Source organism: Gopherus flavomarginatus, chromosome 7, assembly GCF_025201925.1.
Source record: "Gopherus flavomarginatus isolate rGopFla2 chromosome 7, rGopFla2.mat.asm, whole genome shotgun sequence".
Classification (NCBI taxonomy): domain Eukaryota; kingdom Metazoa; phylum Chordata; order Testudines; family Testudinidae; genus Gopherus; species Gopherus flavomarginatus.
In genome coordinates this window covers 14,555,161-14,583,051 of record NC_066623.1, presented here as the reverse complement: position 1 = coordinate 14,583,051, position 27,891 = coordinate 14,555,161, and the positions used below count along the sequence as shown (strand labels likewise).

At 39.4% G+C, this 27,891-nt stretch overlaps 1 protein-coding gene across 8 annotated transcripts in view; it reads left to right on the top strand.

Annotated features, from left to right (window-relative positions):
• Window positions 1-25,949, top strand: part of ACSL6 (acyl-CoA synthetase long chain family member 6) — a 116,542-nt gene extending 90,593 nt beyond the window's left edge. For 5 of the 8 annotated variants that reach the window (XM_050962629.1, XM_050962633.1, XM_050962635.1 and 2 more), the window contains 11 exons: window positions 388-465; window positions 3,806-3,940; window positions 5,454-5,588; window positions 7,245-7,340; window positions 8,451-8,523; window positions 10,039-10,127; window positions 12,179-12,295; window positions 13,828-13,971; window positions 15,095-15,196; window positions 16,201-16,272; window positions 19,880-25,949. In XM_050962629.1, the coding sequence (XP_050818586.1) occupies window positions 388-465; window positions 3,806-3,940; window positions 5,454-5,588; window positions 7,245-7,340; window positions 8,451-8,523; window positions 10,039-10,127; window positions 12,179-12,295; window positions 13,828-13,971; window positions 15,095-15,196; window positions 16,201-16,272; window positions 19,880-20,020 (1,182 nt within the window). In that variant the 3' untranslated portion in view covers window positions 20,021-25,949. Of the gene's footprint in view, window positions 1-252; window positions 331-387; window positions 466-3,805; window positions 3,941-5,453; window positions 5,589-7,244; window positions 7,341-8,450; window positions 8,524-10,038; window positions 10,128-12,178; window positions 12,296-13,827; window positions 13,972-15,094; window positions 15,197-16,116; window positions 16,273-19,879 lie in introns of those variants that run through there. The other 3 variants (XM_050962630.1, XM_050962631.1, XM_050962637.1) reach the window with 2 other exon arrangements.
• Window positions 25,950-27,891: the final 1,942 nt, after the last annotated feature.

The following is a 27,891-nucleotide window of genomic DNA, read 5'->3' as shown; positions in this document are numbered from 1 at the left end:
GAGTTCTCCCTTGTTCTCTACGTACATCCTTGCGCTCTTTACTACTCCTGCTAACTTAGTTTCATTGATGTTGTGGCCTAACGCTTCGCTTCGTATGCTGCTGTCTCTCTCTCTCTCTCTCTCGCTCTTTCTTGATAATCTTTACCCTTTTGCTCCTCTGGTGCCATTTTTCTTTTTATTGTTTTATGACTCTCTTGTTGTCTTCCTGTCAGTGTTTCTTTCCTTTCTGTCTCCCATGCCCTTCACCTGCAGAAAGTGATCTTTCCGAGACAGGACGATGTGCTCATCTCCTTCCTGCCTCTGGCTCACATGTTTGAAAGAGTTATACAGGTAAGAAACCTGTCTGAACTGACTAGGCCTTGTGGGGCTCCTTGTGTTTTCTTCCAGAGTCAGTGGGCTCCTACTTGTGAGGATGTACACATTTCCTATTTGCCTTTAGCACACATGTTTGAGAGAATGGTACAGGTAAGGTCATGGTGTCAATGGAAGTCCTGTTTCCACACTAAAAAATAACCAAGTAAAATGGTAAACATGGCAAAATACTCCACAATATACTGTAGAGCTAAAACAGACTGTACTCCAAAAGTGTCATGGGTGCAGATTCTGATCTCACTTGCACAGGTAAATCTGAGGCAACTCCGATAGAGTCTCTGGAGTGTAACTGAGATCAGAAAATGGCACATGTATAGAAATAATTATCTTTTGGGGGGGCAAAATATATCTCTTATTTTGGGTGGCAGCTTTTCAAAGTATTATAGGACCAGCAATCATGGTAGTTAAAATAATATTGCACGTATTCTTTATCAACTCCACACTTTTTATGGTGTAAATAAATCAGATTTGCAGAAACTGAAAAGCAGGAAAAACCCCACAGTGGTGACACATGAGGTCTTCCTGGCAGATCAGTGTATAATGCACAATAAGTGGAAGCCACCGTCTCTTGGAAATAATGACAAGTAGAAGTACTGACTCATGCCAGCCCATAGAAATGACTTCACTTTCTTTCCAAATAAGGCAGATGATAGCTGCCGGTCTGAAAATCCATGAACTAGAGATTGGCCAGAACTCTGAAGTTTGGATCTGGATTCAGGTCTGATTCAAATTTCCCCAAATTTAGTGGGGGCTCGGATTCTGTGGTCAGATTTGGGTTGATGCCATGGTTTTTTTTTTTTTGGATCAGAATCTGAACCCAAGTTCCCCCCCCTTTTTTTTTCTTTTTTTTTGGGTGGGATTTTAGAGTCGGCGTTCTGCTTTGAGCCTAACTCTAATAACAGTTATACCAGATTTAAATTACTTTTCGCCATGTTAAGAAACCTGCAGGCTCCTGGGATTACTCTTTAAACTTCAGTATCTCGACTACTTAATTTTTTTAAATGCTCTCTGTGCATATACAGTGACTATTTTTTCCATATGGATCTTTAATTATTTAGCCAGGAACCTGCTACATATGTGAAGTACAGTATGTGGATTTGATAGGGTGATATTTCTTAAACCCACAAGCGTCTATTGATTAAATTCTTATGGTTTTATAGTCAGTACCTGGAGAGTAAGTATTAGCCATGTTGTTGTAGCCGTGCTCATCTCAGGATATTAGAGAGACAAGGTGGGTGAGGTAACATCTTTGATTGAACCAATGTATGCTGATGAGAGACAAGCTTACGCAAAGCTCTTAAATGTGGTGTAGCTGCATAAATCCCATTAACTCAGTAGGAGTTATATGGCTACTCCCTCAAGGCTTTGGAAATGTAGGATTTATGATGGGGGAAGATTTTTCACAAGCACATGAGAGAGTTAGGTGGTCAACTCCCCATGACTTCCAATGGGAGTTGAGTGCCTATTCCTTACTGTCCTTTGTGTCCTGAAAATTTCTCCTCCATGCCAACAAAAATTCAGCAATTTCAGCGATAAATAAAATTGGTCACTCACTAATACCTAAATATGGCAGGACTCTGATATTAGATATTGCATTTTTTGCAATGCCTAAAATGTACCGGGGGAGTTAAGAATTAACTCTCCGCACTTGACTCAGAATATCCTTTATTGCTAGCCAGTAATTTCATTTTAAATATGATCAAAGGTTTTTCACAAAGGAATGCTTCTTTTCACCAAAATAAGAGTGTGCAAATAACTGTGTATATGGTATGTGACAGATGGAGCTCAGATTATTTTTCCCTCTTTGCTCACTATCTGAAACTCCCTTTTTCCCTCCTGAGGCCTTCATGCCTCCACATTGCACCCAGACAAGGAATCTTTTGTAGGCCAGAAGGCTCAAAACTGGCTTAATGCTTGCACCCCAGGGCTGAGTAGATACTTTCACAGTGCTCCCAGCCTCAGCAACAGTGGAATGCATGTCCATGTGCTGGGAATCACACTTGGATCTCCCATTTGTCATTAGGTTAACAACAGGTACATCCTGTCCTCAAAGGCAATGCATATTGGGTTATAGGCTGTTCTAACAGCTGCATGAAGAGGTGAAAGTAAACCAGTATGGTGCGGTATGCTGGACCAACTTCCCCAGGCTGATTATTTAAAGGGCCTGGGGCTCCCGGCAGTGGCTGGAGCCCTGGGCCCTTTAAATTGCCACCAGAGCTCCGCTGCCAGAGCCCATGGGTGGCGGAGGTGGCTCAGGCGGTGATTTAAAGGACTCTTTAAATCACTGCCGGAGCCCCTGGCTGCTGCCGCTACCCTGGGAACTCCTGCAGTGATTTAAAGGGCCCAGGGCTCCGGCCACTGCGGGGAGCCTCAGGCCCTTTAAATCGCTGCCCAAACCCTGCTGCCGGAGTATTGGGGGTAGTGGCAGTGGGGCTCCAGTCCTTTAAATCTCCACCAGAGCCCCGAGCCCGGGGTAGCGACAGCAGCCAGGAGCCCCTGGGGCTCCGTCAGTGATTTAAAGGGCCCAGGGATTTAAAAGCCCCTCCTCTTCCAGTTGAGACCATGCTTCTTCTGGGTGAGGCCCCGCCCCCTGCTCAGGACTCCCGTGTATCTGTAAGTCCTTTAAGTTACTTTCGCCCGTGGTCTCAAAGACATAAAAAGCCATGAAGAAACCTCTGTTAACCACAAAAGGGCTAGCATAGAGATTTCAGGAGGAATTATACATGAAAGACTAAATGTTTTCCTAGTCCCCAGAATCAAAAGTGAGTCTAAAGAAAATGGTGTTCAACAGAACATGGAATCACAGACTGGTCAACCTAACATTTACCTCAGTCTTGCCAGAATCCAGTGTAAGCCATGCAAAGAGCTCTCTCTGAAGTATGCTCCACGGCAAGACAGTTTGCCCCCAGTCTGATACAGTAGTCCTGGAGTGACCATGTAAGAGAACTGTGCAATCTGATTACACGACAACCTACGAAAAAGATTTAATTGTGGAGTCAGAAAAGTTGCATAATGAGTCATATGGTAAAAATAAAAAAGCAGAAATTAGGAATTTAGGGTGAGAATTTCAAAAGCACAATCTCCATTGAGTTCAGTGGGACTTTGTGTTCCTAGGTTACTCAAGTGCTTTTGAAAATCGCATCTTTCAGCTTTGATTCCTTTTTCTCCCACAAATTGTACTAAATTTTGTTTTCTAAACATGAATGCCAAGTAAAGGATCTATGGTCAAGGTCCATACAAAATCAGTGTGTTTCTAACCAATTTACTATGTGGTTTAGTTGTTTTTTTTAAAAACCCATTAGCCACAATGGTAAATTAAAATTTCAGGCATGTGTCTTTAAAACAGGAATGGGGTGGAGGGGTGCTTTACCACAGTGATTAAATCAAGGAAATAAGTATTCTGTTTCTCCTTCCCCCCCTGCCCGCATCACAGTCTGTCGTATATTGCCATGGGGGGCGAATTGGATTCTTTCAAGGAGATATCCGTCTCTTATCGGATGATATGAAAGCACTGCGTCCAACCATTTTCCCTGTTGTACCACGATTATTAAATAGAATGTATGATAAGGTAAGTTTCATTTATTCTGTTTGTAGTAATAAAGTCAATAATTGTCTAGAAGTTAACTTAGAGACTTCCCTTAGGTTTTGGTCTTTTTCACTAACTCTCTCGTACACCTTTTTCCTTACTGTAAATACATTAGACCATATCTTTGGCTAGGGTAAATCTGAATAGCCTTTCTGAAATCAGGGTATGTCTTCGCTATCGGCGGGTAGCAATCGATTGCTCGGGGATCGATATATCGTGTCTCATCTAGACGCGATATATCGATTCCGTAACTCCACCAACCCGAACAGAGTTGCGGAATAGACAGGGGGAGCCACGGACATCGATCCCGCGCCGTGAGGACGGTGAGTAATTCGATCTTAGATACTTCGACTTCAGCTACGTTATTCAGGTAGCTGAAGTTGCATATCTAAGATCGATTTTCCCCCGTAGTGTAGACCAGCCCTCAGTGGAGTTATATCAGCTTATACCAGTTGAGGACTTGGCCCGTTGTCTGTTAAATGTATGTAAAATTCAGCAGTTTCAGAGATAAATAAAACTGGTCACTCACTTGATACCTAAATACCTTAAAGTGAATTTCTGTGCGTGTAGGTCCTGTTCCTGCTCTCACTACAGTCAGTGGTGACATTCCCAGTTATTTCACTGGTACAGGATCTGAACCCAAGAGAAGCATGAATCAAACTTGGATGTGCTAATACTTTCTCTGCTTTTGAGCCAGTGCTGGAGCTTGGTCCTTACTCGCTGCTGGCAGTGACAGGAGAGATATGATGAGCAATCTTAAAAGGGTTTAAATATGGAAAGCTCAAGGCTGACTTAGTGGTTAAAGATCCTTCATACTAAGCGAAGGTCATGTGAGAACTCCATGGAAGATATTTAAGAGTATAGCATATTTAGTTACCATGTTCAGTATGTGTAGACTATTTATCCTAAAAGTAAGAGATGGATCTAAAGGCACAAACTACTGATGTAAACTTTCTGCAATTTCAGGTCTATTTGGATCTGGTTCCTCATTATTGAGACAGATACTAGGGGGTACTGATACGGAGAGCCAGTTCGGGTTGCTCTCTGATAAAACATAGATAAAGATGGCCATCATCACCTCAACAAATAGCAATATTTGTGCTAGCTGCCAAATACTCTCATTCAAGTTGCTCAACCCTAGAACTTTATCATAGTTTCACCTAATGGTGCATATAATAGAAATCATACAGAAACACTGATCACATAAATGTAGTCAGTGCCTCTATTCTCTTGACTTCTCCCCTCTTTTGTCTAAAGGAAAAGTAAGTATATTTCAGAATAGACTGCAACAAAACATAATTTCCACACCTACAACTGTAGTGTAGTAGTCTTAATTATACTGCTAACATAACAGTAACTTCATTGACCTCAGTAGAGTGGTGTCTGCTTTGCCCAGTGGTAAATTTGATCCTGTGACTGTTATCATAAGGATATTAATACACTTTGTTTTCTTTCTTAGCTGTGTAATCTTTCATGCTATTCTGCATTCTCTTAGATCTTTAGCCAAGCAGATACTCCATTGAAACGTTGGCTTCTGGAATTTGCTGCAAAGCGTAAAAAGGCTGAAGTTCGAAGTGGAATCATTAGAAATGACAGTTTGTGGGATAAACTGTTTTTTAATAAAATCCAGGTAAGAACTTGGGGAAAGTGACTGTATAGCTGTTGCTCGAGAAATAATCAGTGAAGTCAGCTTGGCTGATTTAGAAACAGTGGAATTGAAAAAAGGAACCTAGGGAGGAGAGAGCACCATTTTTTATTTCTCTTTTAATAGAGGCATTTGTTCAATCTGCTTATTTTTGCTGTTCATTTTGGGTATTTGGGTGCAATCCATCCCTGTGCTGAGGGTCAGCACAAGGTACAGGGATAACTCAAGTATTGCTCAAGCACTGTTTTATGGACTTAAGAGGTGCATAACATGAAATCCAAGATGGTGAAGAGGCAGCAGAACACTTTGCTGTTTCATGTAAAATCTCAGGAATCTGAGCAAATTCCTATGTATTAGGTATCAGGCATAAGGGCCAAACTCTCTGCTCCATGGGATTTAAGCCAGCAGAGAATTTCACCCAGAAGTTTAGTTGTATTGAAATTCAATACATACTTCATATATCTAAATGTCCTAGGTGGGCCACTATAGAACAATGAATAAAATATTGGGCATGAAAGAAGGAATGGCACAAAAATAGTAGCTAAACTCACACACAAATGGGTTTAACAAACTTATTTTCTTTGGGACTTCCTGCCTCCATAATCATCCAGCCTCTCTCAGGTTTACAGGGTCTTGCTCCTGTGAATTTGGTCTGTTAATCAGATAGAATTGTGTTTTTTCCACTGAACTCCAGCAGCAAGTACTATAAGTATTTGTGGCAAGACTCCTCTGGCTCCCCACCAGCCATGCTGGAGGGGAAGATAAAAAGAGAAGCGGGGAAAGACATGTTTTTGCTGAAGACATTTAGGCCTGTTCCAAAGTCCACTGAAATGTTCCCACTGATCTCAGTAGCTTTTGGATTAGGGCCTCTGACTATGACCTTCTAACCTCAAAGTCTAAAAATTACAAAAAATTCTTTGTCTTCCTTTTTTTGACTTATAGCATAGCTGAAAGGTGACGATGTGATATTGTCTACAGATACTTGAAGGACATCAACCTTAAAAAGGAGACAGAATTGTTTGGGGTTGTTCAGGGAGGAATTACCAAAGCTATGGGATGAAAATGAGCAAGAACAGAATGGAGGCAGGAGATTAGGGTGGTGGGTTTTTTGTTTTTTTTTGTCCTAACCATGAAGTCCAATAGAGCCAGATGGATTCATGCCTGCCTCAGCATGGAAAGATGGCCTAGATGACTCCTTGGGATCCCTTCCAGCCCTACATTTCTGTGATTCTCTGCAGGCACACCCGTGCATCTGTGCCAGGCAGTGTTGACTTTGAAGAGGCTCTATTTGGGCAGAAAGGTCTGCCCATGCAGAGTCAGTTACAGGACTGGAATCTAAGCCTGTGTAATAATCTTAAGGAAAACTATGGTATTTATATGAACAGGGACCAGCCAAAGCACATGGACTTCTTGTTTTGTTTGTACAATGCCTAGTACAGTGGGTTCCTGGTCCAAGATGTGGCTCCTATGGTGTTGATTATAGGCACTATGGTGATGATTACAATTTTCTAATGGAAGAAGGGCTGTTTCTTTTGGGCTACTTCAGTTATATGCAGTTAGTGCTTTTTCTTTCAAGATTTGATAGAATGTGTATGCTCATACGGGAGGCTAAGAGTTTTATTTTCTCTTATTATCTAACAGGCAAGCCTTGGTGGGTGTGTTAGGATGATTGTAACGGGAGCTGCCCCTGCTTCTCCAACTGTTCTGGGGTTCCTTCGGGCAGCACTTGGATGTCAGGTACACTTCATCTACACAGTTATTCAGATGCACTTTTGTACTAGCTATTCTAGTTGTTAAGAAATCAAGGGAAACCTATATTTAAAATAACATTTACCAACATATATCACAATAGAAATTGTTTTTTTCTGATGGTCAAAGATATAAATAGTCAGAGTGGGCTCAAACCACATAGATCAGACATGGCTCCAAACTCTCCCAAAGTTGAGAGGAGTTTGGATCCAGGACTTTCAGTGCTTTATAGAGAGAGGCAGCCAATGACACAGTTCAGATCTGGATGCAAGTTCAGGAATATTTGGATCTAGGGTTTGCACCCATATCTAGGGGCGGGGGAAAGATCAGCAGCAATAAGATGGTGCAACTTGTCAATTTTCAGAAGTCACATTGATTAAGAACTAGCATAATACCCAGGCATAGAGGGGGACTTTGGAGATGCCTATTTCCTAGGTCATTGAAGACCAAACACATAGTGAAGGGACCTGTCTAGTGTCCTGGGAAGAAGGTGCAGGCCAAACCACTTACTGTAGAATCCAGGGAGGCTGAGGACACACAGCTTGCATGCTCCTAGAATTCTGCTCAGGTGGTTGGCAATGCTAGTGGCCTCTAGAAGTAAGTGGCAAACAAGCCCCCACCCACCCTCTCAGATGCCTGAAGCTTGCCAGCAAAAAGTTTCCAAAAAGACCCTTTCAAAAATGTATTTCATGTTAATGCAAAGAATCTGGTTTCTCTCACATACTACTTTATTCAAGCAACTGCGATCAGTACAACTGTCCTCTCTTCCCACTATTTTCAGATTCTTACAGTGATGATCATTCAGAATAATATATCACAATGTTTCCCATACAATGAAGACCAGAGTAAGTTTCCCTGTGAATCTGTACACTATATATAGTGTAATTGTAGCCATGTCGGTCCAGGATATTAGAGCAACAAGGTGGGTGAGGAGGTAATAGTTAAATATTACTTCACCCAGCTTGTCTCTCTAATCAGCGTACTGCATTATGGTTTAAATTCATGGCATTGTGCAACAAGAAGGAAACTGAACAATGTTCAAATCATATGTAAGTGTTAATCTATCATCAGGTTCAAAGCTATATATCTCTTTGTCAGGTTTATGAAGGTTACGGTCAAACAGAGTGCACAGCAGGATGTACCTTTACCACACCAGGTGACTGGACTTCAGGTAAAAATGATAGTCTCTCCAAAAAGGATAGAACTCTTTAGTGTATTTGGAATACTTTTTTGGGCTGTAATATCTACAGGATACTATGCAACACTTTATCATTGTGCTGAATAATTTTGGTGAATTCAGTATTTATGAAAGTGAGGTATTAATGGCACTAGCCAAAGAAAGGTAGAATTTGATCAGATGCTATGCAAGTTTCCCATGAGAGATCTAGAACCATGCCTTGGTCCTGGTCTGCAAAAATCTCCTGTCCTTTCCACTTCTGGCCTGCCTTGGGCAGAGATTACTAGTGCTATTGAATTGTGTTTGTCAGATGTAACACTGGAACAAAGATTAGGCTAACAAATTCATATTCACTTGTGACCAAAATCAGGCTTTAAGCACAGATCCAATGCCAGATAATGGGGGGCGGAGGAGGGGAAGAGGATGCTTAGAGGTTTAAGGATTCTAGACAATTACACTTTCAAACCTTTGGGATCTTATGATGGTTAATATAATCAGATGAAAACGTCAATCAGCACCCAGCATGTTATCAGTGCTCAGCAAATAATAAACAAGAAGAGTCATGCAGTATTAATTATTAATATTTATAGAATGGCTTTGGAACAGGTATGATCAAATTCATGTGAATGAATACCTGTACAAAAATTGGACATAATTTATTAGTCCCATTAATTATCTACAACACTAATTTTCTGTGATTGGAGTAGAGCACAGAATGTGATTTCCAGTACAGATTGCTGTATATCAGCTTGTTTTTCTGCACAGCAGAAAAGGCCAATTACCTACTATGAGATGTACTGCCATAACACATTTTTCCAGTTAAACTTTCACTACGTTTGTCTCACGCTGTCTTCATTTTGGTGCCCTTCCCAGCACATAGTTACTGAACACACATTCACAAATATATATTAAGGACTGGATCCTCACTTTGTTAAAGCTGCTGGCCCTAAGCCTGGGCAGATCTGTGAAGGATTCCCCTAGTGTGGATAAAACCCTGGGTGGCAGAGAACCAGTGTACCTTGCCTTGCAGAGTGACCATTCCTGAACACCTTTGTGCTCCTGTGATCTCTGTCTACCAGAACATTCCATTTGGGTCACTGACAGTTAACAGAATTCAGAGTAGTTTAAGCAGTTATAGTTTACTTTGGAGAAATTGGAAAAAGGTTGAATTTAAAGCCATTGTAACTCAAAGCCTTTGACTTTTCTAGATGATACACAAAACAGAACTTTGGGCTCTGTTATTAACAAGTTACTCTGAGTTCGGTCTTTAAAAGAGGGGTTGATTTAATTTCCTGTTGGTCAGAGGAAGATGGTAAGGCAAAAGGGTCCTGTATTGTTACACTTAAAATTAGGAATCCTATCCAGACAGGTTAAAGGATTCTGCACACAGACACATATGCTTCAAGAATACTGAACTTCAAGAAGGTCAGCTAGAAATGGGTGATGTGCTAATAATATTCTAATGAGCACCATTTATAGAAAGAAATGACAAATGACTTTAATTTGCAGGTCACGTAGGAGCCCCTCTACCCTGCAATTTAATCAAACTGATGGATGTGGAAGAGATGAATTATTTTGCTTCAAAAGGAGAAGGAGAGGTATCCATCTCAAACATTATATACAGCACCTCGGTAGTTAACCCTTTAAGACAGGCTGTCATTATAAAACTCTGTGAGTCATTTGTTACTGCTTGTATCTGAGAATCCTTTTTAAATGCTCCTTGTCATAGATTGAGAAATGAAAGGAAAAAAGCAGAACGGAGGAATACGTCAGACAGCAATAGAGCATCAAAATGTTAATTACAAATATTACAGAACCACCACCAAGTGCTAAAGCTAATTACTTTTGAAGGGGCTGAGGGTTCCACTCACAGAGAATCCCATTGACTCCAATGGGATCCCACAGAGGCATAAGGGTTCACCTAAGTGGATCCCTTCACAAGATTAGGGCCTAGAGTTATAAGGATCAACTCATCCAGTCCTCATGCATCCCTAGTACAGTGAAAACTCTTATTGAAATAAACAATGAACTCAATAGGACTTTCCTCTGAGTAAAAACAGCACTAGGATTGTAAGACTTGGATCTACATGTTTAAGGTCTCAATTCAGCAAAACATTTAACTTCAAGCCTCACTTTAAGCATGTGTTTAAGTCCCATTAAAGTTAAGCGGATGCTTATGTAGCTCGCTGAATAGGGATGGCTTGTTGAATCAGGGCCTAAATTCTGGTCCTGGTAGATATTGACTGCTATCCTGTCTCACTGAGGGCTTTCAGCAGCTTGCAATAGGCACTCAGAACTTTGTGGGATCAAGCTTAGTTATTTTTATAATGCACTGGAATGAATTTATTTACTTTTTAACATAACTATTTTTCTTTTTTCCATTTATATTTTCAAGTTCAATGAAAGGCCATTGATGCACAGAATAAAATCAGAGCTGAGGATTATATTTACATTTTCCCTTTAATGTCAATGATTGTCTGCCCATTTCATAACATAATATCATAACATAACATAATATCACGCATGCTACTTTAAAGAGAAATAAAGTGTAATTTCGTATTATCCCAGAGTTCTGCATTTCCAGTTTTCCTTCAGCAACAAAATCCCAGCACACTGTAATTTACTGGCGAGTGCTTAATACCATAGAATATCACCATGCTCACGTGTTTGTGTCTATGGCTCTGAGCCTACATAGGGATCTGGTAGCATGGATCCTTGCAGAGTCCCACTGATTTTTAGCAGGACTCTTTGCAGGCATACATAGTTGTGCTAGTGGATCCCAGTGGAGAACTGAGGCCTAAATTAGCAGCTGGAGTCTCTCAAAGAATATACCTGCTAATACTTTTAATGCTCATGAGGACTCTTTTTAGCTAAGGAGGATTCCTTAGGCTCCAGAGGTAAAGGGTTCATATTTTAGGATAAGTCCTGAGTTCTGTCCCCAATGCCCCATATGTACTGTTTAGCTCACGAACCTGGTGGGTAACACTCCCATTGACTTCAGTGGAGCCAAGATTTCATCCAGCATCTGGATGTACAGCATGCAGTGATATGATTCACCACAGTGTACTCTATACTTCCTAATTATGTTCACAGCTTACCCTGAAAGCTTTAACACTTTATTCTTGCTAGTGCATGTAGGTTTTAACTAGAGGTGAGTGAAATGTTCACAACAACATTCAAAATGTTCAAAATCTAAGTGTTTTCCTATTTTCACTGTAAATGAAAAATATGACCCAATTTTCAGTGCAAAATATCTGCACTAAAGCTAGTTCATTTTTTGTGAAAATGATCACATTTTTCAGCAAAATTGTTGTCTTTATGAAAACTATGTGGAAGGCTGTGATATCACATGCATTAGCAGTCAGTTTTTCTGTTCTCATGAAATATTGTCAAAAGACAATTTTAGGGCTGAGAAAAACAAACAAGAAAAGTCCAGAAAATTTCACACACAAATTGACTGAAGTTTTGCACAGTCTTGTTTTACTTTACACCTACATTAGTTTAAAAAATATATGGCTGGTGGTAACATAATTTGAAATACTTTATTTTATTGGAGCTCTTATATGGGAAAGAATCCACCCATTAACATTTTGGTATGATTCCATAACAAAAGCTCAAGACTTTGTCAGAAACCATGACTCTTTTGCAGATATGTGTGAAAGGACCCAATGTTTTTAAAGGTTATCTAAAAGATGGTGAGAAGACAGCTGAAGCTCTGGATAAAGAAGGATGGCTTCATACTGGAGACATTGGGAAATGGTTACCTGTATGTACCGATCAGATTCTCAGTTCTTGTGTAAATTGTATATTCTTATGTAAATTCTAAGGTAGTACACTTGTATTTTCAAGCAAATCTTTGTTTGACCGTTTTTTGTGGAATAACCCTATGTCAACCACCAGAAGTTCGTGCATCCTCAGAGTCATGTCCATGCACCTGGGTCCCTGTTACGGGTCAGCTTCATGCCTCAGCATCCCAAGTTTTAAGCAAAGCATAAAGAAAAGTTTCTTTGATATCTCATTAGTTCATGTAATGTATCAAGCAGATTTGCCTCTCCCCAGAGGGTATTTTAATATCCAAAGCCAAACACTCAATCTTTAATTAATCTTTGGAAGAGATGACACTGGGGAGACAGAAATCAGTTCAACTGCTTCTGAAATTGAGCCACCTCCACTGTGGCATGCTGAAATCAACTCACTTGTTTAAAGACCAAACACCTTGATTTTTTTCTTTTTTTTTTTTTTTTTTAGAAGTACTAAATGCTCTCAAATACCATTCAAGTCCATGAGAACTACAGGTTCTCAGCACTTTTGAATATAAAGTTACTACTTTCTGCAATTTTTTTTCATATTTAAACTCTCCTAGTATTTGATAAAGAATTTGTCTAAACAGCAACATCTACATTAAAAAATACTTTTTTAAAAATTATCAGGTGAAAAAAATATCCTATCTGGAACAAGAGGTGGGAGGACAAACTCACAACAGAACTGGGAAACCTCCGAATACCAAAGCATTTCCATTATCTTTTTGAGTTTTTTAAACACCATTATTCTGGACCCTGTTTTACACATACAAATGCAGGTGCACAGAGCACTCTTTTTCAGACTGAAAAGTGAGGGGAGAAAAGACCTTTTTTTTTTTTTTTTAAATGAAATTTCTTATTTTAATCTGTCTTTCAGAAGAAAGACGATGTATATCAAAAACTTGTTGGTTTTGGTGTATAAATAGGCATTTGGCAGAAATGTTACAGAAAGCAAAATTTCTGGGCAGCGTGATGGCCTGGGACAGAATGACAAATATGGTCAAAAAGTATTTTTTTGGTATTTTTAAACAGTTCTTCTGACTACCAGAATAGTACTTTCCTTCCCTGCATGATGATGGTTGACTTTATTATAATGGAAGTTTGGACAGGCCCTTAAAGAGACTTTATCATGGCTGATGGGCTGAAAATACAACCTGTGTTTAAGAGACTATATTTATCAAAAATGTCTCCTGATCCTGAAAATCTCTTTTCCAAGTGAGGGCTGCAAGACTGATTAAATTCAACCTTTTCTCCTGGGCTGTTCACCACCAATAAACCCTGGGTAGGGCCAGTTTCCTGGGTTCAGACACTCTTGCTCTGATCTTTGCTCTGCCTGGATGGTCCACTCTTGCTGGTAGCTAGGGGATTGTGCACCTCCTCCCAGTTTTACTGTTAGCTCTTTAATGACATGTAGAGTCAAGTGCAAAAAATACATTGTTTATTGGGCCTGTATATTCAAATAACAATTTTGGTAACCATCATCTCTCTTTCCCAACAGACTGGGACACTTAAAATTATTGATCGGAAAAAGCATATATTTAAACTTGCTCAGGGAGAATATATTGCGCCTGAAAAGATTGAGAATATCTACATCCGCAGTGAGCCTATTGCCCAGATATATGTGCATGGAGACAGCTTACAGGTAAAATGTAACACTTCAAAATAATTTTAGAGCAAGACCCTCTGCTTGACAGCTTCTGTGCCTGGCACCAAGGGGTCAGTCAAGGTGACCTTTCTACCCCTTACCATCCTCCTCCTCCTCCATTCTGGAATTGGCTTATAGCTAGTTAGGCCCCCAACCAGTTGAGTGACTATATACAGCTTGGGGAATGGGTGACAATCTAGCCTCTGAAACTACCTCATTATTCTCCTTCAAATCCCTCCTTAAAACTCTCCTGTGCCATGATGCCTACAAAAATACTCGACAAAGGTTAGGCTGCTGGGGTGCTGAGACTATTGGCATCAACTTTTAGAAATAGAGAACAGCAGAGCAGATACTAGAGCTGCACTTTAATTCACAAGTGGAGGACAAGTGCAGGACCCTTCATCACTTATGTCCTGCATAGGACCTGCATGTGAGAGGTCTGTCTGCCAAGTGCTTACGCAGGTGGGCAGAACTATTCTCTGTATTAAAACAGAATAATTAGGGACATGTTTTCAAAAGTGGCTTCTGAAATTCTGCCCACAAAATTCTGCTCATTAAAGTTTTATGTGTGAAAAATCTGCTTTTGCGCACACCGTGGAGAGAGCTGCAAGTGTAAGCATCCAGTCTACATATGCAACAGTTGGTGTTTTACATAGCAACAGGTACAATTTCAGACACCATAACAACTAAGTCTTACCCACTAATCATGCCCTAGAGCCAAACACATATTTCTCTTTGACAGCAATATGATTTCCCTGGATGGTCAGAGATCCATGAATGGAATAGTGATAAACAAAATGGACCGAGTTCTGCTCTCACTTATACCAGCGTAAAAGCAAAATAACTTTGTTAGCTTCAGTGCAAAGTAGAATTAAAATTGCAGAATCTGGGCCAATGTATTATATTTTTCTGGCAAATATATTAACTGTCATTTAGGGCTCTTTTATCTGAGGAGAAGAAATGTTCATCACAAATACTTCATCATGAAATTTTAGCCAAATACAGTGCTGTATTGAAATGATTAAACCTGGCAAACTAAGAGAGATTATTTATGTACTGGAATATTATATTTTAAATATGGTTCTTTCCTTGGCTGATACATTTTTTTTTTCCGATACAGGCCTTCTTGGTGGGAATTGTTGTACCTGATTCTGAAGTCATGCCAGGCTGGGCAAGGAAAAAAGGGTTTGAGGGAACATATTCAGAGCTCTGTAAAAATACGGTGTGTCCTTTAAAAATAAGTATGTGTGTGCATTTAATTAACAGTGATCGGTAATATGCAGCAGTAGGAAATGATAGCACTGAAATAAAGGTATGCTCACATAAGAGATTAGGCAAACCAAGCCCTTAAGCTCCTTAACATCGTTCTTATTTAGTAGCGCTACTAATGGTATTTTCCAAATATGTAAGAAGACAAGGTCTTCAGTAATCTTACACCTGCGTATTCCACCTTTTTTCCCCAAGCATTGAGCATCGCCTGCTGTCAGAGACAGAATACCGAACTAGATGGTTCATTTGTCTCTGTCATTATGACCACTCTTCTGAATGTTTTCTGTGAATATATATCATACAGTTCTTTTTCTATAATTAAACCTATGCAATCTCTTTTTAGACTCGTATGAAAGGTAACACTTTTTCTCTCCTATTAATGTTTAATTCAGCTAAAAAATTAATAGTAGTTATAAATAATGGCAAAATGCAAAGTTTAAGTGAGAATATTCTACTTTGGTGGCTAAAGTGTGGCACTTTTATATTAATATTTAGGCACCTTAATAGGTAGAGTGGTTTTTAAGAAGTACTGAGCACCTACTACTGTCATGAAACATAGATGATTTAAGCCACAATCCATTTACACCCACACTTAACTTTAAAAGCACATGAATACCGGTGAAGTCAGTGGGATTATTTGGATTCTTAAGAGTTTGTCTAAGAGTTTGAAGGATTAAGGCTTTAAATGTCTATCCTCAACCACCAAAGTTTGAAAACATTAGCCTTACATTTTCTGCTGTATAAAAATATTACATTACTCATTTATAAAGCATTCATTCATTTTCTATTTATAAAGGAATTTCCTTTAAAGCAACATTTTGCTAACTGATGTATGAACTGCCAGAACCAACAGTGTATTTGTGCTTTGATCAGTAAACTTTATTTCCTGCTGAAGAATATCACTGGATGTAAAGATGCCTCTTGAAAGGTAACGGAAAATTATGTGTTCTAACCCAGGAACTGACACAAGCAATAATGGAAGATATGGTGCGGCTAGGGAAGGAAGGTGGACTTCATTCTTTTGAGCAGGTATGATAACATTATTCCCTATGGTCAGATAACTCGCCCCTTTACGATGAATAGGCAGTTGTTGGTATGCATCATATAAAGCCTAAATGTCTGATTATGTTGTTTCTGAAAGTAATTATAGCTTGCATTTGTGTCCCTTAAGAATGCATGAATATTGCCACAAAAGTCTACAGTAATAAAAGCCTCATTATTATTTTGATGGTTCCATGCAGGAATTTTGTGAAAGCTGACAAATTATTTTTATCGTTTTTGATTGAATAAGGACTACAGTCCCTGATCCCGTTTTCTGCACACAGCAGGAGTCAGAGTAGATTCAGTGGGTGTTATGGGTGCATAGGGAATACAAGAGCAGGCCCTATATAATCCCATATATAATCACCAGAGGTTAAGAACAGTATTTTTAGGAGCCTGATCCTACTCCCATTGAAAGCAATGTTGCAAAGTAGGATCAGGTCCGTAATTACAGTACCATTCATGTAACTGACCTAGAAAATACAGCTGCTCTGTTTATTTTCAGTGCATGCACTAATCCTTTTCTGACGCTTGCCTGAATATTTTCTGCAACAGAATAACAAACATTCAAGTAGGAAAATTCTGAAACTGATGCAGTATTTCATGGTAGCAATAATATAGATCAAAACACATAAAAAGGCTGACATCAAATGTTTCTTTAAAAGTTAATGTTTTATTGCATATCTGTTATTTTAAATATGAATATAAAAGTGAATATCTAAGACATTATTTAATAAGCTTCATTTATTTGCTTGTTTTTGCTTGAGAAGTCCAATGAAAATCCAGTGTGTTAAAGAGTTTGCAGAAGCTCCAGAAACCTTAAATCTCCTTGTCTCCATTTTTCTGACAGTTCCATAACTGATAAAAGAAATTCCACATGGAGCGTGGATCGTAATACAGGAAGTTGGCTATCTAGTAATTACCCTGGGTTGTTCCTGCCCTAATCTTCACAATATGAATACCCTTAACTCACTAGTTCTACTGACATGTATTAAATAAACTGTGAGGTTATGAGGAGAACTCTGCTGCAATGCTGAAAATCTAGGGAGAAACAATATGAAATGGAAATACCTGAATGTATTGCAGTTTGAAAACCTATTTTGTAGAGCCTCATGTGTAAAGCAGTATGTGATTGTCATGACCTAACATTGGGACAGATTATCTGACCAGTATGGACCATACAGAGATGTTCCTTTGCATGGGTCCACCTTCCCCGTAGATAGAGTTGCGTGAAATTTTTCAGACTAATAGTTTATTTGCAAGAAAAAGTAGTTTCAGTCAACCCAAAACTAAGTTGACCCCTCCACTTGATGTGGAGAAGGGATTTAAATTTGGGTCTTGGAGATTGCTCCAGTCATTGAGCAATGGGATGTTCTTGGGCAGGTCTTTCTCATTCTCGCCTATTTAAGCTGTTCCACTAAGTATAAATCAGGTGTCCTCAATGCAGTGCTGCAGGCACCATGGCGCCCAAGGGGGCATCTAAATGCGCCCGCATCCTGGCCAGCAGTGGAGCATCCATCGAAATGCCACCGAATTTCTGCGGCATTTCGGCGGCGACGCCTCTCGATGACGCCGCTTGCCGCTGACAAGCGATGTCATCGAGAGGCGTCGTCGCCGAAATGCCGCAGAAATTCGGCGGCATTTCGGCAGATGCTCCACCGCCACCACAGTTCTTCATCTGGTGCCCACCAGACGAAAAGGTTGGGGATCACTGGTATAAATAATTAGACATGACCTTTGGTCTCACACCTCCAGGTGAGTGCCCTAAACTACAGAGTCATTCTCACACTCTATCTCTGGTCTAATGACTATTTAAATAGGCATTAACTAAAACAAGCAAACCCAAGAGTTTTTAAACAAGTCTAATTAAAAATCCTTTCTCCTCACAATTGCTCCACTTTCACTACCTTGATTCTTGTGTTGTCACCATTTCACTAGCTCTCCAGTAACCCCAAAGCACTTCTGAGCAGAAAAGACCTGAATTTTTGATATATAAAAATCTTTTGACGAGTTGTAGATCCAGGCCAATATATTCTGGATGTTTGTCATAAGGTTGTTTTTTTTTAAGAAGAGTCACAAGTGGATGTGAATTTACCAGAAACTATTCCTTTTGGTGTGGGACTATATATTATGCTGTACTGCAGAACCATTTGCCACCAAGTCTAATTTTCCTCTTAACTCTTTTTTCTTGGATCCAGACAGGACAGTGTTAATTTGAAGGGTCTTGTAATTTTAATCATACTCTTTGATAATCTTTTAACTAGCTACAACATTAATGCACAAAGTTTACCATTTTAATAACTTTAAAAATTATTGCTGTACCTCTATGTTGTTCTTTTATGTAAACATTTTGTATATAATTACATATAATTCAAGACTTTCAAAAGGTGCTGCAGTTTTTGAATGCTCAACTCAGGGACAATTTAGAGGATGGGTGTTCCAAAATCATGCCCCCTTAGTGCATCTCAAATTAAGCACCCAAAAATTACAGCACTCAAAATCACTAGCTCCTTTTAAAAGTCACTTGGCCACAGTACATAAAGAAATTATTTGTGGTCCCTACATTTGCCCCTGGAATAAAACGCACACAGGGAAAAGAGAGCCAAATGATTTCATGGAATAAAAAGGTCACTCTTAAACCACATTTCCTACAAGTCCTAGTCTGTCAAAATGTGAAGTGGGTTGGTGCCGGCCAAAAAAAGCAGAAGATGGCTAAGGAGTCCTGTCTGAACCATGTGGATTGTGGCCAGCCATACAGAGTAGTTTTCTACTGTCTCCCACCACCAGCACCACCATAAATATAATGGAAACACAACCCACTCCATCTTCCACCAAGCTTCCTGCTGTGCTCTGACACCATGGATTAGTCAGATTAGACTTGTAAAATTATATTTGCCTGGGCTGAGTGGTTTTTATCACTGTAACTGGTCACTAAAACATCATTCTTTTTTTCCATGATCATCCTCATGTTTACTTTGGATCAGAAGAGTTTTATGCCCTTAGTATGATTTCTCTTTCTCCTGACTCTGTGACCCTTCAGCTATGTGGAAGTTTTGTGGATGGGGCAACATCATGCATAGCCACATTTCCCCTCTGCTTGAGCCACTCTTGAGTTTTTTGGGCATATGCTCTGTTGCACACCACACAGTGGAACAAGAGCAAAGCAGACTGGATGCGTATTTCTTTTAGGGACAGGGTAATATTTTGAGGGGAGCATGTGGACAAAGGTTTGTGGTGCAGGAAGAAGCTGGTGCTAATAAAAATATGAGGGACTGACAGAGAAGTGGTGAGATACAGCCATGGTATAGACAGGTGGTGGTCATACTTCACCACTCCACTCTGTTAGTGCTTCTTAATTCCAACCTGAAACACAAATATTGTTATCAGTCCTGAGAGTTCCGTTAAACAAGAAGTGTGTGTGGATGCTTTGTGATATGGACAGACAACCAGTAGGAATGAAGATGGACCCAGCAAAGTCATTTTTGCTGATAACCTAAGCAGGATAGTTACAATTTCAGGAGATTTGATTAGTACTAATTAATAGTGGATGATGTTAGTTTAGTTTTGCCATAAATATATTCATTTTCTATTTCAGGTCAAAGCCATTTACATCCACTCTGATATGTTCTCAATACAAAATGGCTTGCTGACACCAACACTAAAGGCTAGGAGACGAGAGCTAAGAGATTACTTCAAAAAACAAATAGAAGAGCTTTATTCAAGTGTCTCTGTATGAAGCGGCGGGAAAATTCTTCTGAATAATGGACTTTGTAGCAATATTAAAGTACATACTCAAAAGTACAGAGCCAGAACGACACAGTTGAAATGAATAAGCACCTCACCTTGTGTCTGAACCTTTTGTTGTTCCAAGACCTCACCACTGATATAACCGTAATTTTCCTTTTTCATCAGCTGTAGTACCTTATCTTTTTACAGTATGTACGCTGTAGAAGACTACTGAAAACTACACTACATAACCATATACAGATACATAAATTCCAGCACATCTTAAAGTATATCATGGAAGGTTACATTATTATTAATGCCCCCAAATACTATTGATTACACATCAGGAAAAAGGTATGTGATATATCTGTTGATATGATTGTATATAACATTATAGATTAGTGACTGAAATCCTGGATAATTCAATAATGTGGTCTACCTCAAACATTCAAAGACTGATAATTAAAATCAAAACTAAGTCTTTTTTCCCTAACCTAGAACTTCAAGCTAGATCTTTGGTCGTTTTGTTTTGGTTTTTTAAGTGACAGTTTTTATACTCTGCAAGACAAATTCCATTGACTTTATGTAATCATGAATGATCTAACTAACAGAGAACGGGGAGTAAATCTCCTGATTTCATTTGTGTGTAATATACCCATCAGCATATTAGGCCTAATGGAAAAACCCAGATTAATACCACTTTGTAATTGCAAAACTATTTTAGGAAGTTATAGAATTCCCTGTATGTCTTTTTCCAGTGCATCTGAACTCAGTTTATAGCATGGCAGATAAATCTTCCTTGAGGTGCTGATTCAGCACAATATGCCCATGGGTTCATACATGCAGAAGCTGGGAAGGCTGTGGAAGGATTGGTGGCTCTGTGGCAGACTGATCTATTCATAAGGGTCAGCTTTCTATGGGAGCTACAAAATAAAAAGCTTCTCAAGAGGAGGAGAACTAGTCTAAATGAGCCCTCACCATCCTATACACTCTTGATTCTTAATTTATTGCTTGACATGCTGCTAGTGCTATGCAGTCCTGTCAGGTTAACTCCCTGGCACAGCTGTAGGTAGAGGAATGGAGCTCTGGCCCAATGTATGAACTATAATGGTGAGTAATGTTCAGTAAAACAAATTTACTTGCTAGAAATGGTGGCATCATATCCCCATTGCTGTAGCTCTATTTTAGGTGAAGGGCCTCCCTTGTAGTGCTGGAAGTGTTACTCCTGAGTGCCTATGTTGCTTCCCACCACCATTGTAAGATGGCATGGTGGGAGGTAAGGTTACCACTTGGCTGGTATTTGACCGGCCTGGCTGGCTTTTTTTATGGATTTACCAGAAAAATAATTTAGTCTGCCAGGTTGTCTTTTTTTAACATGGGCCGAAGGATTTGCATTATGATCATAATACACTTGGATATCTAATGTCAAAAGTCATTGTGCAGCTAAAGATGCTGCAGTGTTCCCACTTCTGCAGTTTAAGTGATAACTGCTCAAACGTGTTTGAAATTACAGTAACATGCATGTGTGTGAGAGAGGGTTTGAGTCATGCGAGAGTGATAACATCACGTGTTATTTCTTGGGTGACCGTATTTCCCAAGGGGAAAATGGGATACCCCCAGCTGTTCACCCAAACTGCCACCCCACCAGCACAAAGCCGTTCCAGTCACTGGAACCCTGCTGCTCCCCCCTACCCTCCTTGTGCAAGGCTGTTGCTGGTCACCTGAACCCTGCCCCCCTCCACAAGGTTGTTGCCCAGTCGCTGGAACCCTTCCGGATCTCTGCATGCTGGAAAGCTTCCTTCCCCCTCCCCAGCCCTATCTCCCCCCTGTACAGGGCTGGCATCTCTACTCACCTCCTTTTCCCCCTTCATGTTCCTCTGCATCGCATCCTGCTCTTTTGCAAAAGTGGGCATTTGTCCTGATTGCTCTTGCCAACTGATCAAGTTACCTTGTGGTTGGGGGATGGGGTTGCAGCAGGCTTGGGGTGCGGGTGGGGGGAAGGTACTGAGTTTTTTTGCGTTTCAAAAGTGGTAACCCTAGTGGGAGGGGGCACAGGTTTTTCTTTTCCTTTCTGATCGGTCTTCAAAATTGAGCTTTCAGCTAGGGAAAGACTGATCTTTGTGCTACAACCACTTTAAATTTTTCCTTGACTGAATCAAGATCTATCAAAGAAGGATCCTTCTCTGTATTTTGGACATTTGCAAAGCTCTAATACAATTCCATGATCCCAAGCACCATATAAAGCAGTTGGTCTGGATAAAGCCTTAGCCTTCACCGTGGCAAAGGGGCCACTAGAAAGGCAGTATCTCCCCAGTGGAATAGGAGCAGACTCTGGAACTACATGCTCAAACAGCGTGGTGTTAAAAGCTGCAGGCCTAAACAATTCAAGGAACTTGGACACTCCATGAGTCAACAGCCTTGGTGGCTTTTTCCAGCTGAACTTATTTTTTAAATAACTGCTATTAGTTATACCAATCCACACACTAGCATGAGGCTGCTAGATGACCTGGTTTGCTAGGGCTGTGAATACAAACTTATTTTTCTGCCTCAGACTGGAGTCTATCAATAGTTTTCATACTAAAAAGCCTAACTTAAACTATTAATCTGTACCTTCCCTCTGAAATTCCATTGCATGCTTTAAAAGAAATGAAATGAATTGAACTAATGAGGTAGTTTTATGCAGTCTGTTTTATTAAAGTCATTTCAGAACAAACAGCTAAAAATACACAGGAGACTGCGTCTGTTACATAATCTCGCTTGTACAGCACGTGTTTCTTTGATTTATCAAATGTGCATTATTTGGGCTTGATTCTTCATTGCCCTGCATCTTGTGTAGTAATTTCCATTAGTACAAAATTGGTGTAAAACACTACCATTGTGATCTGGTAGTGTTTTCCACAGTGTATCATGTTACACTGATATAAATGACTATCCACAGTGCAAGGCATCAGAGCATCAGGTGCAATGCCTTTTTTCTCTTTTAAGCAAATATGATCTATTTTAGGAACCAATAACTAGTTCCTTAAATAAACAGATGTGTAAAAGAAGCTATTTTCCACTAACCTTTCTCTACAGCATGAATTGAATTTACTTGTCTTTTCCTCTAAAATGATTCAGTCCACCTGACCTGTCCAGACAACTGAGGATCCTAATTTGAATTTATTTATGGCTCCCATGCTTGTTAATTTTAATACTAGAGGGGGTGGGAGTAGGAGTTGGAAGAAGAAAATTATGTACATGACCACACCAAAGTGATGTAAAATTTGGAAAGAATTGGCTCAAATGAATATTTTTCTATAGCCACATCCCAAAAGTGTGTCAATTTTTAAATCTTGGGGAAAACTCTGGGTATATGAACTAAAGCCACCCTCACCCCCCTGGTAATTTTATCTTTCGTAATTAGAACTTCCTCTGCAGATCACTCTCAGCCTTATTAACCTCGGAAACATTAGAAAGGATTAAAACCTCAAATGAATGTGTGCCTAAATATGTTCTTTAATGTGATAAGCACTAACATGCTTTCCTTAAATATCTGGCACACCTGTCTTTCTTTTGCACGTTTTGTTTTTTCCTTAAGTGAAAATATTTATTGTGGCCATTGCAAGGAAAATCCCAGTGTTCATTAGGTTTGTTCCCCTATGACCTCTTTATAGTATCTCAGGGTAATAATTTATGCAGTGTGTTTGTGTATCTTTGTCTTATTTGAGAATTCCCCTTCAAAACTCAAATGCCATCAAATAAATGATACTATGTACTGCTCTTCTCCAAAAACATTTCTCCTCTGGGTGGCTTAAAAATAAGTATTTTCATCTTGAAGGTATAGGGGCTGATTCTTATACAAACCAGCAAGAAGGAAAAAGTAGTAACTCCACTGAAGTCAATGGAGTTACACTGGTGTGAAATCAGGGTGAGATCAGAATAGGGCCCCTGTGGTGTGCCGATTGTCCGGTCCCCCAAAGATGGCATCTCCTTGAGTAGAGTAGTATGTGCTCTTCCCCTTTATATAGTCAAAAAAAAGTTTCCGTGGGCCTGATACTATGTCTACTGAAAAGATTACCTCCTTTGCTGATATGAGAAAACCAGATTCAAACATACCTTCAAGCCCAATCCCCTTGAGAGAATGATGTATAGTTATACATGATGTTCTTCACTCAGTATATTTCATAGACAACATACCTCCCCTGTCCCAGAAACCATCAAAGAAGATACACGATAGAACTCGCACAGCATTGAGTCCTAACCTTACAGAACTGGCAATATGTGTAATTAAGTAATGTGGTACTGAAAGGCATATGTTCAGGGTAAAATATTTGATTTTATAGTGTACATTATAGAGAAGAAGTGGTAATCCCTTTGCTGCTAAAGTAGGCTTTTACAGTACATTATGCAATTGCTACTATCTCAGCAATAGTCAGGTCCAATGTCATTACTGCCTTGGGTATGATTTTGTTGCATATAACAAAGTAATGTCTTTTAATAACTCTTCTAGAATGAAACAAATTGAGTTAATTTCTTTTCCATGTGTAAAAAGCACAATCTTGTGATCTATATGTAAATAAACTACTATAAGATTAATGTAAACTCAGAAAGAATATACTATTTTTGCATGACAACAGACCACTTAAAGATGGGTTGATGTCTCACAGAAAACTTTAAAAAACATTTTTGAGGGGCAATTCTATCTACATTCTGCATTTCTCTTGTTCTGTTATTATAAGGGAACAAATATATGAAATCGGGATCTTTGTTGCTTTTTGGAGTTCTGTTCCTCTTTTCCTAGGGTTCCATTCCTGCAAGAAGTAGAGTATCTACTGTCAGTTTCTAAGCTGTCTTTGCTCCTGTTTGGAAATTGAGGACACTCAGCACTCATTTTGGAGAAGGTACTAAAGAACTAAAGCTCTATCAGCCCATGCTCCTTAATTAAAAAATTATTACTGGCATAAATGGGCACAACTCCACTGACTCCAGTGAAATTATGCATTACACCAGCAGTAATTTGGGCCAAGGGAATGTCTGTGAATCTCAATTAGTTGCTATAATTGTTGTATCTTAAAATGAGGAATTAGAAAGAGGAGATTATTTTTAAGGAATAAAATCCCAGATGAAATTCTGGCCTCACTGAAATCAATGGGAGTTTTAACACCGACTTCAGTGAAGCCAGGATTTCATTCCTGTCTTTAAGCAAAAGCCTTTAACATTCAACAGTGAGAGGAGAACACCAGAAAATTGTACCTAAGTGGAACTGTTCCTAAACAGAATGTTTTCCATGAGACATCAGAGCCTCTTTAACCCCTTCACTTTAGTATACTATTCTGTTATGCATTTAAAAAACATAACTGCAACAAACACACAAATAAATCAGACATTTTCCTGCATGTTGCTTATTCGATTTTCAACTGAAGTGAAGGGATTAAAATCTATGACTTATAAATATGTGTAAAAAGGCATCTTAACTGTAATGAAAGATTTTTCAGTTTTGGTATAATAGCATGTATATCAAAAATATAAAAGGCATCAATGTAAACTTTTGTAAAGAACTGAACTGTCATATTTCTCAAAATTGCTCATAAAACATTCTTGTGCATTGACTTACAATAAAATCTTTTATAAAATCTTATTCCAACACTCTGTCCACATGATCAGAAACTAGTCATTCAGAATGTGTGCCTATACTAAACATACAGGAAAAAAAAAACAGTGAGCAAGGGAATATTGGAACCTGAGATGAATATTAGCCATCTTCAATGAACTGGTTGTTTCAAATTTCTCTAAAAGATGGCCATACAGCAGCCTTTCCGTAATGGTTTCAGCTCACTGTTGTTTTAAAACAAACAATAAAATAACCAAATGTGTAAGCTTGTTTAATAGAATTAACTATTGGGAATGCATAGTATTTTTTCAGAACTTGTGCTTAAAACAATAAAGTTTAAAATTATTCAGTCTCATTCCAATTTTTGTGTGCATGTATACACTTAATATTACAGCTTCAAAGAATTCAAAAAAATTGTTGCCCAAGTTAGTAAAATGAAATGTATCTAGCTAAATATAATCAGTGTGCTCTGATCAGAAAAGTAATGTAACATAAAAACTTGGATTCAAGTAGCACTCAACTGGCTCATAAGAATTCCAAGCAGTGAAATTACAAGGCTAAGCCTATATGCATATGAATTTATGAACCAAGAATAGTGACGTGGAACATAGATGCTGTCCAGACTGTTCTCTTCAAAAGGATCCCTCCCTGCTGGACAAGGCAGAATTTCTCAGTGCAAGCTTAGGGGATGTATGTGCTTTGTTGTTTCTCTGGGCAACAGCACACTGGGGTCCTGGCTAGCACTTCCATGCATTGCTGGCCCTTGAAAACAGGGCAGGGTATAGCAGTGAGGCTGAACTGAAATGTGATACAAAAATCTATTTAAGAACCCCAAACACTAAAGGGACATGTTAATTTAAATTAAATATATTTTAAGCCAATTACAATATTTGAAAATGAGCGTCTTTCATCTATGACGGGTTTCAGAGTAGCAGCCGTGTTAGTCTGTATCCGCAAAAAGAACACGAGTACTTGTGGCACCTTAGAGACTAACAAATTTATTTCAGCATGAGCTTTCGTGAGCTACAGCTCACTTCTTCAGATACACAGAATGGAACACACAGACAGGAGATATTTATACATACAGAGAACATGAAAAGGTGGAAATATGCATACCAACAGAAAGAGTTACTCAATTGAGATGAGCTATCGTCAGCAGGGGAAAAAAAACTTTTGAAGTGATAATTAAGATGACCCATAGAAGGTGTGAGGAGAACTTAACATAGGGAAATAGATTCAATTAGTGTAATGACCCCGCCATTCCCAGTCTCTGTTAGTGCTATGTGCCAGCAATGCCCCTCTGCCATATACACTGGCCAAACCGGACAGTCTCTTCGCAAAAGAATAAATGTACAAAAATCTGACATCAGGAATCATAACATTCAAAAACCAGTGGGAGAACACTTCAACCTCTCTAACCACTCAGTGACAGACTTGAAGGTAGCAGTTTTACAACAAAAAAACTTCAAAAACAGACTCCAAAGAGAGACTGCTGAACTCGAATTAATATGCAAATTAGACACAATTAACTCAGGCCTTAACAGAGGCTGGGAAAGGCTGGGTCATTACACTAATTGAATCTATTTCCCTATGTTAAGTTCTCCTCACACCTTCTATGGGTCATCTTAATTATCACTTCAAAAGTTTTTTTTCCCCCTGCTGACGACAGCTCATCTCAATTGATTAGACTCTTCCTGTTGGTATGCATACTTCCACCTTTTCATGTTCTCTGTATGTATAAATATCTCCTGCCTCTGTTCCATTCTGTGCATCTGAAGAAGTGAGCTGTAGCTCATGAAAGCTCACTCTTTCATCTATGTGATCCAAGAATTTTGTGCTTGCTGTTCTACAGTGGCTGACATCACATACACCTCAAACTCTATTTTGTTGTTAGTGATCCAAGCCATGGCAAAAAAAGAGCCTTTCAATTCACCTTTAAAATAATTCTGTGCATGTAGTCATACAGTGCAGGATGTGCAGCTATGGTCTCTTACAGTAAATACACTCTTGGGTGGCCTAATTAAAAGTAATACTCTGTAGAGTTGGCCCCCACCTCAGCAGCTCTGGTGTAACTGATCTAGATAAGTGTGTTACTTTCTCCAAATTGCCTGACGGATACTGACAGACTAGAGGAAGTTCAGAGGAGAGCAACAAAAATGATGAAGGGAGCAGAAGGAACAACTTAAGACAGCAGCTTTCCCTGACTAGGTCTACCTCAGGAGGAGAGGCCTTGGAGCCTCTTAAACAAGTGTATGTGTGGCTGTGGGGAGGTGAGGGCTCACAAGCAGACA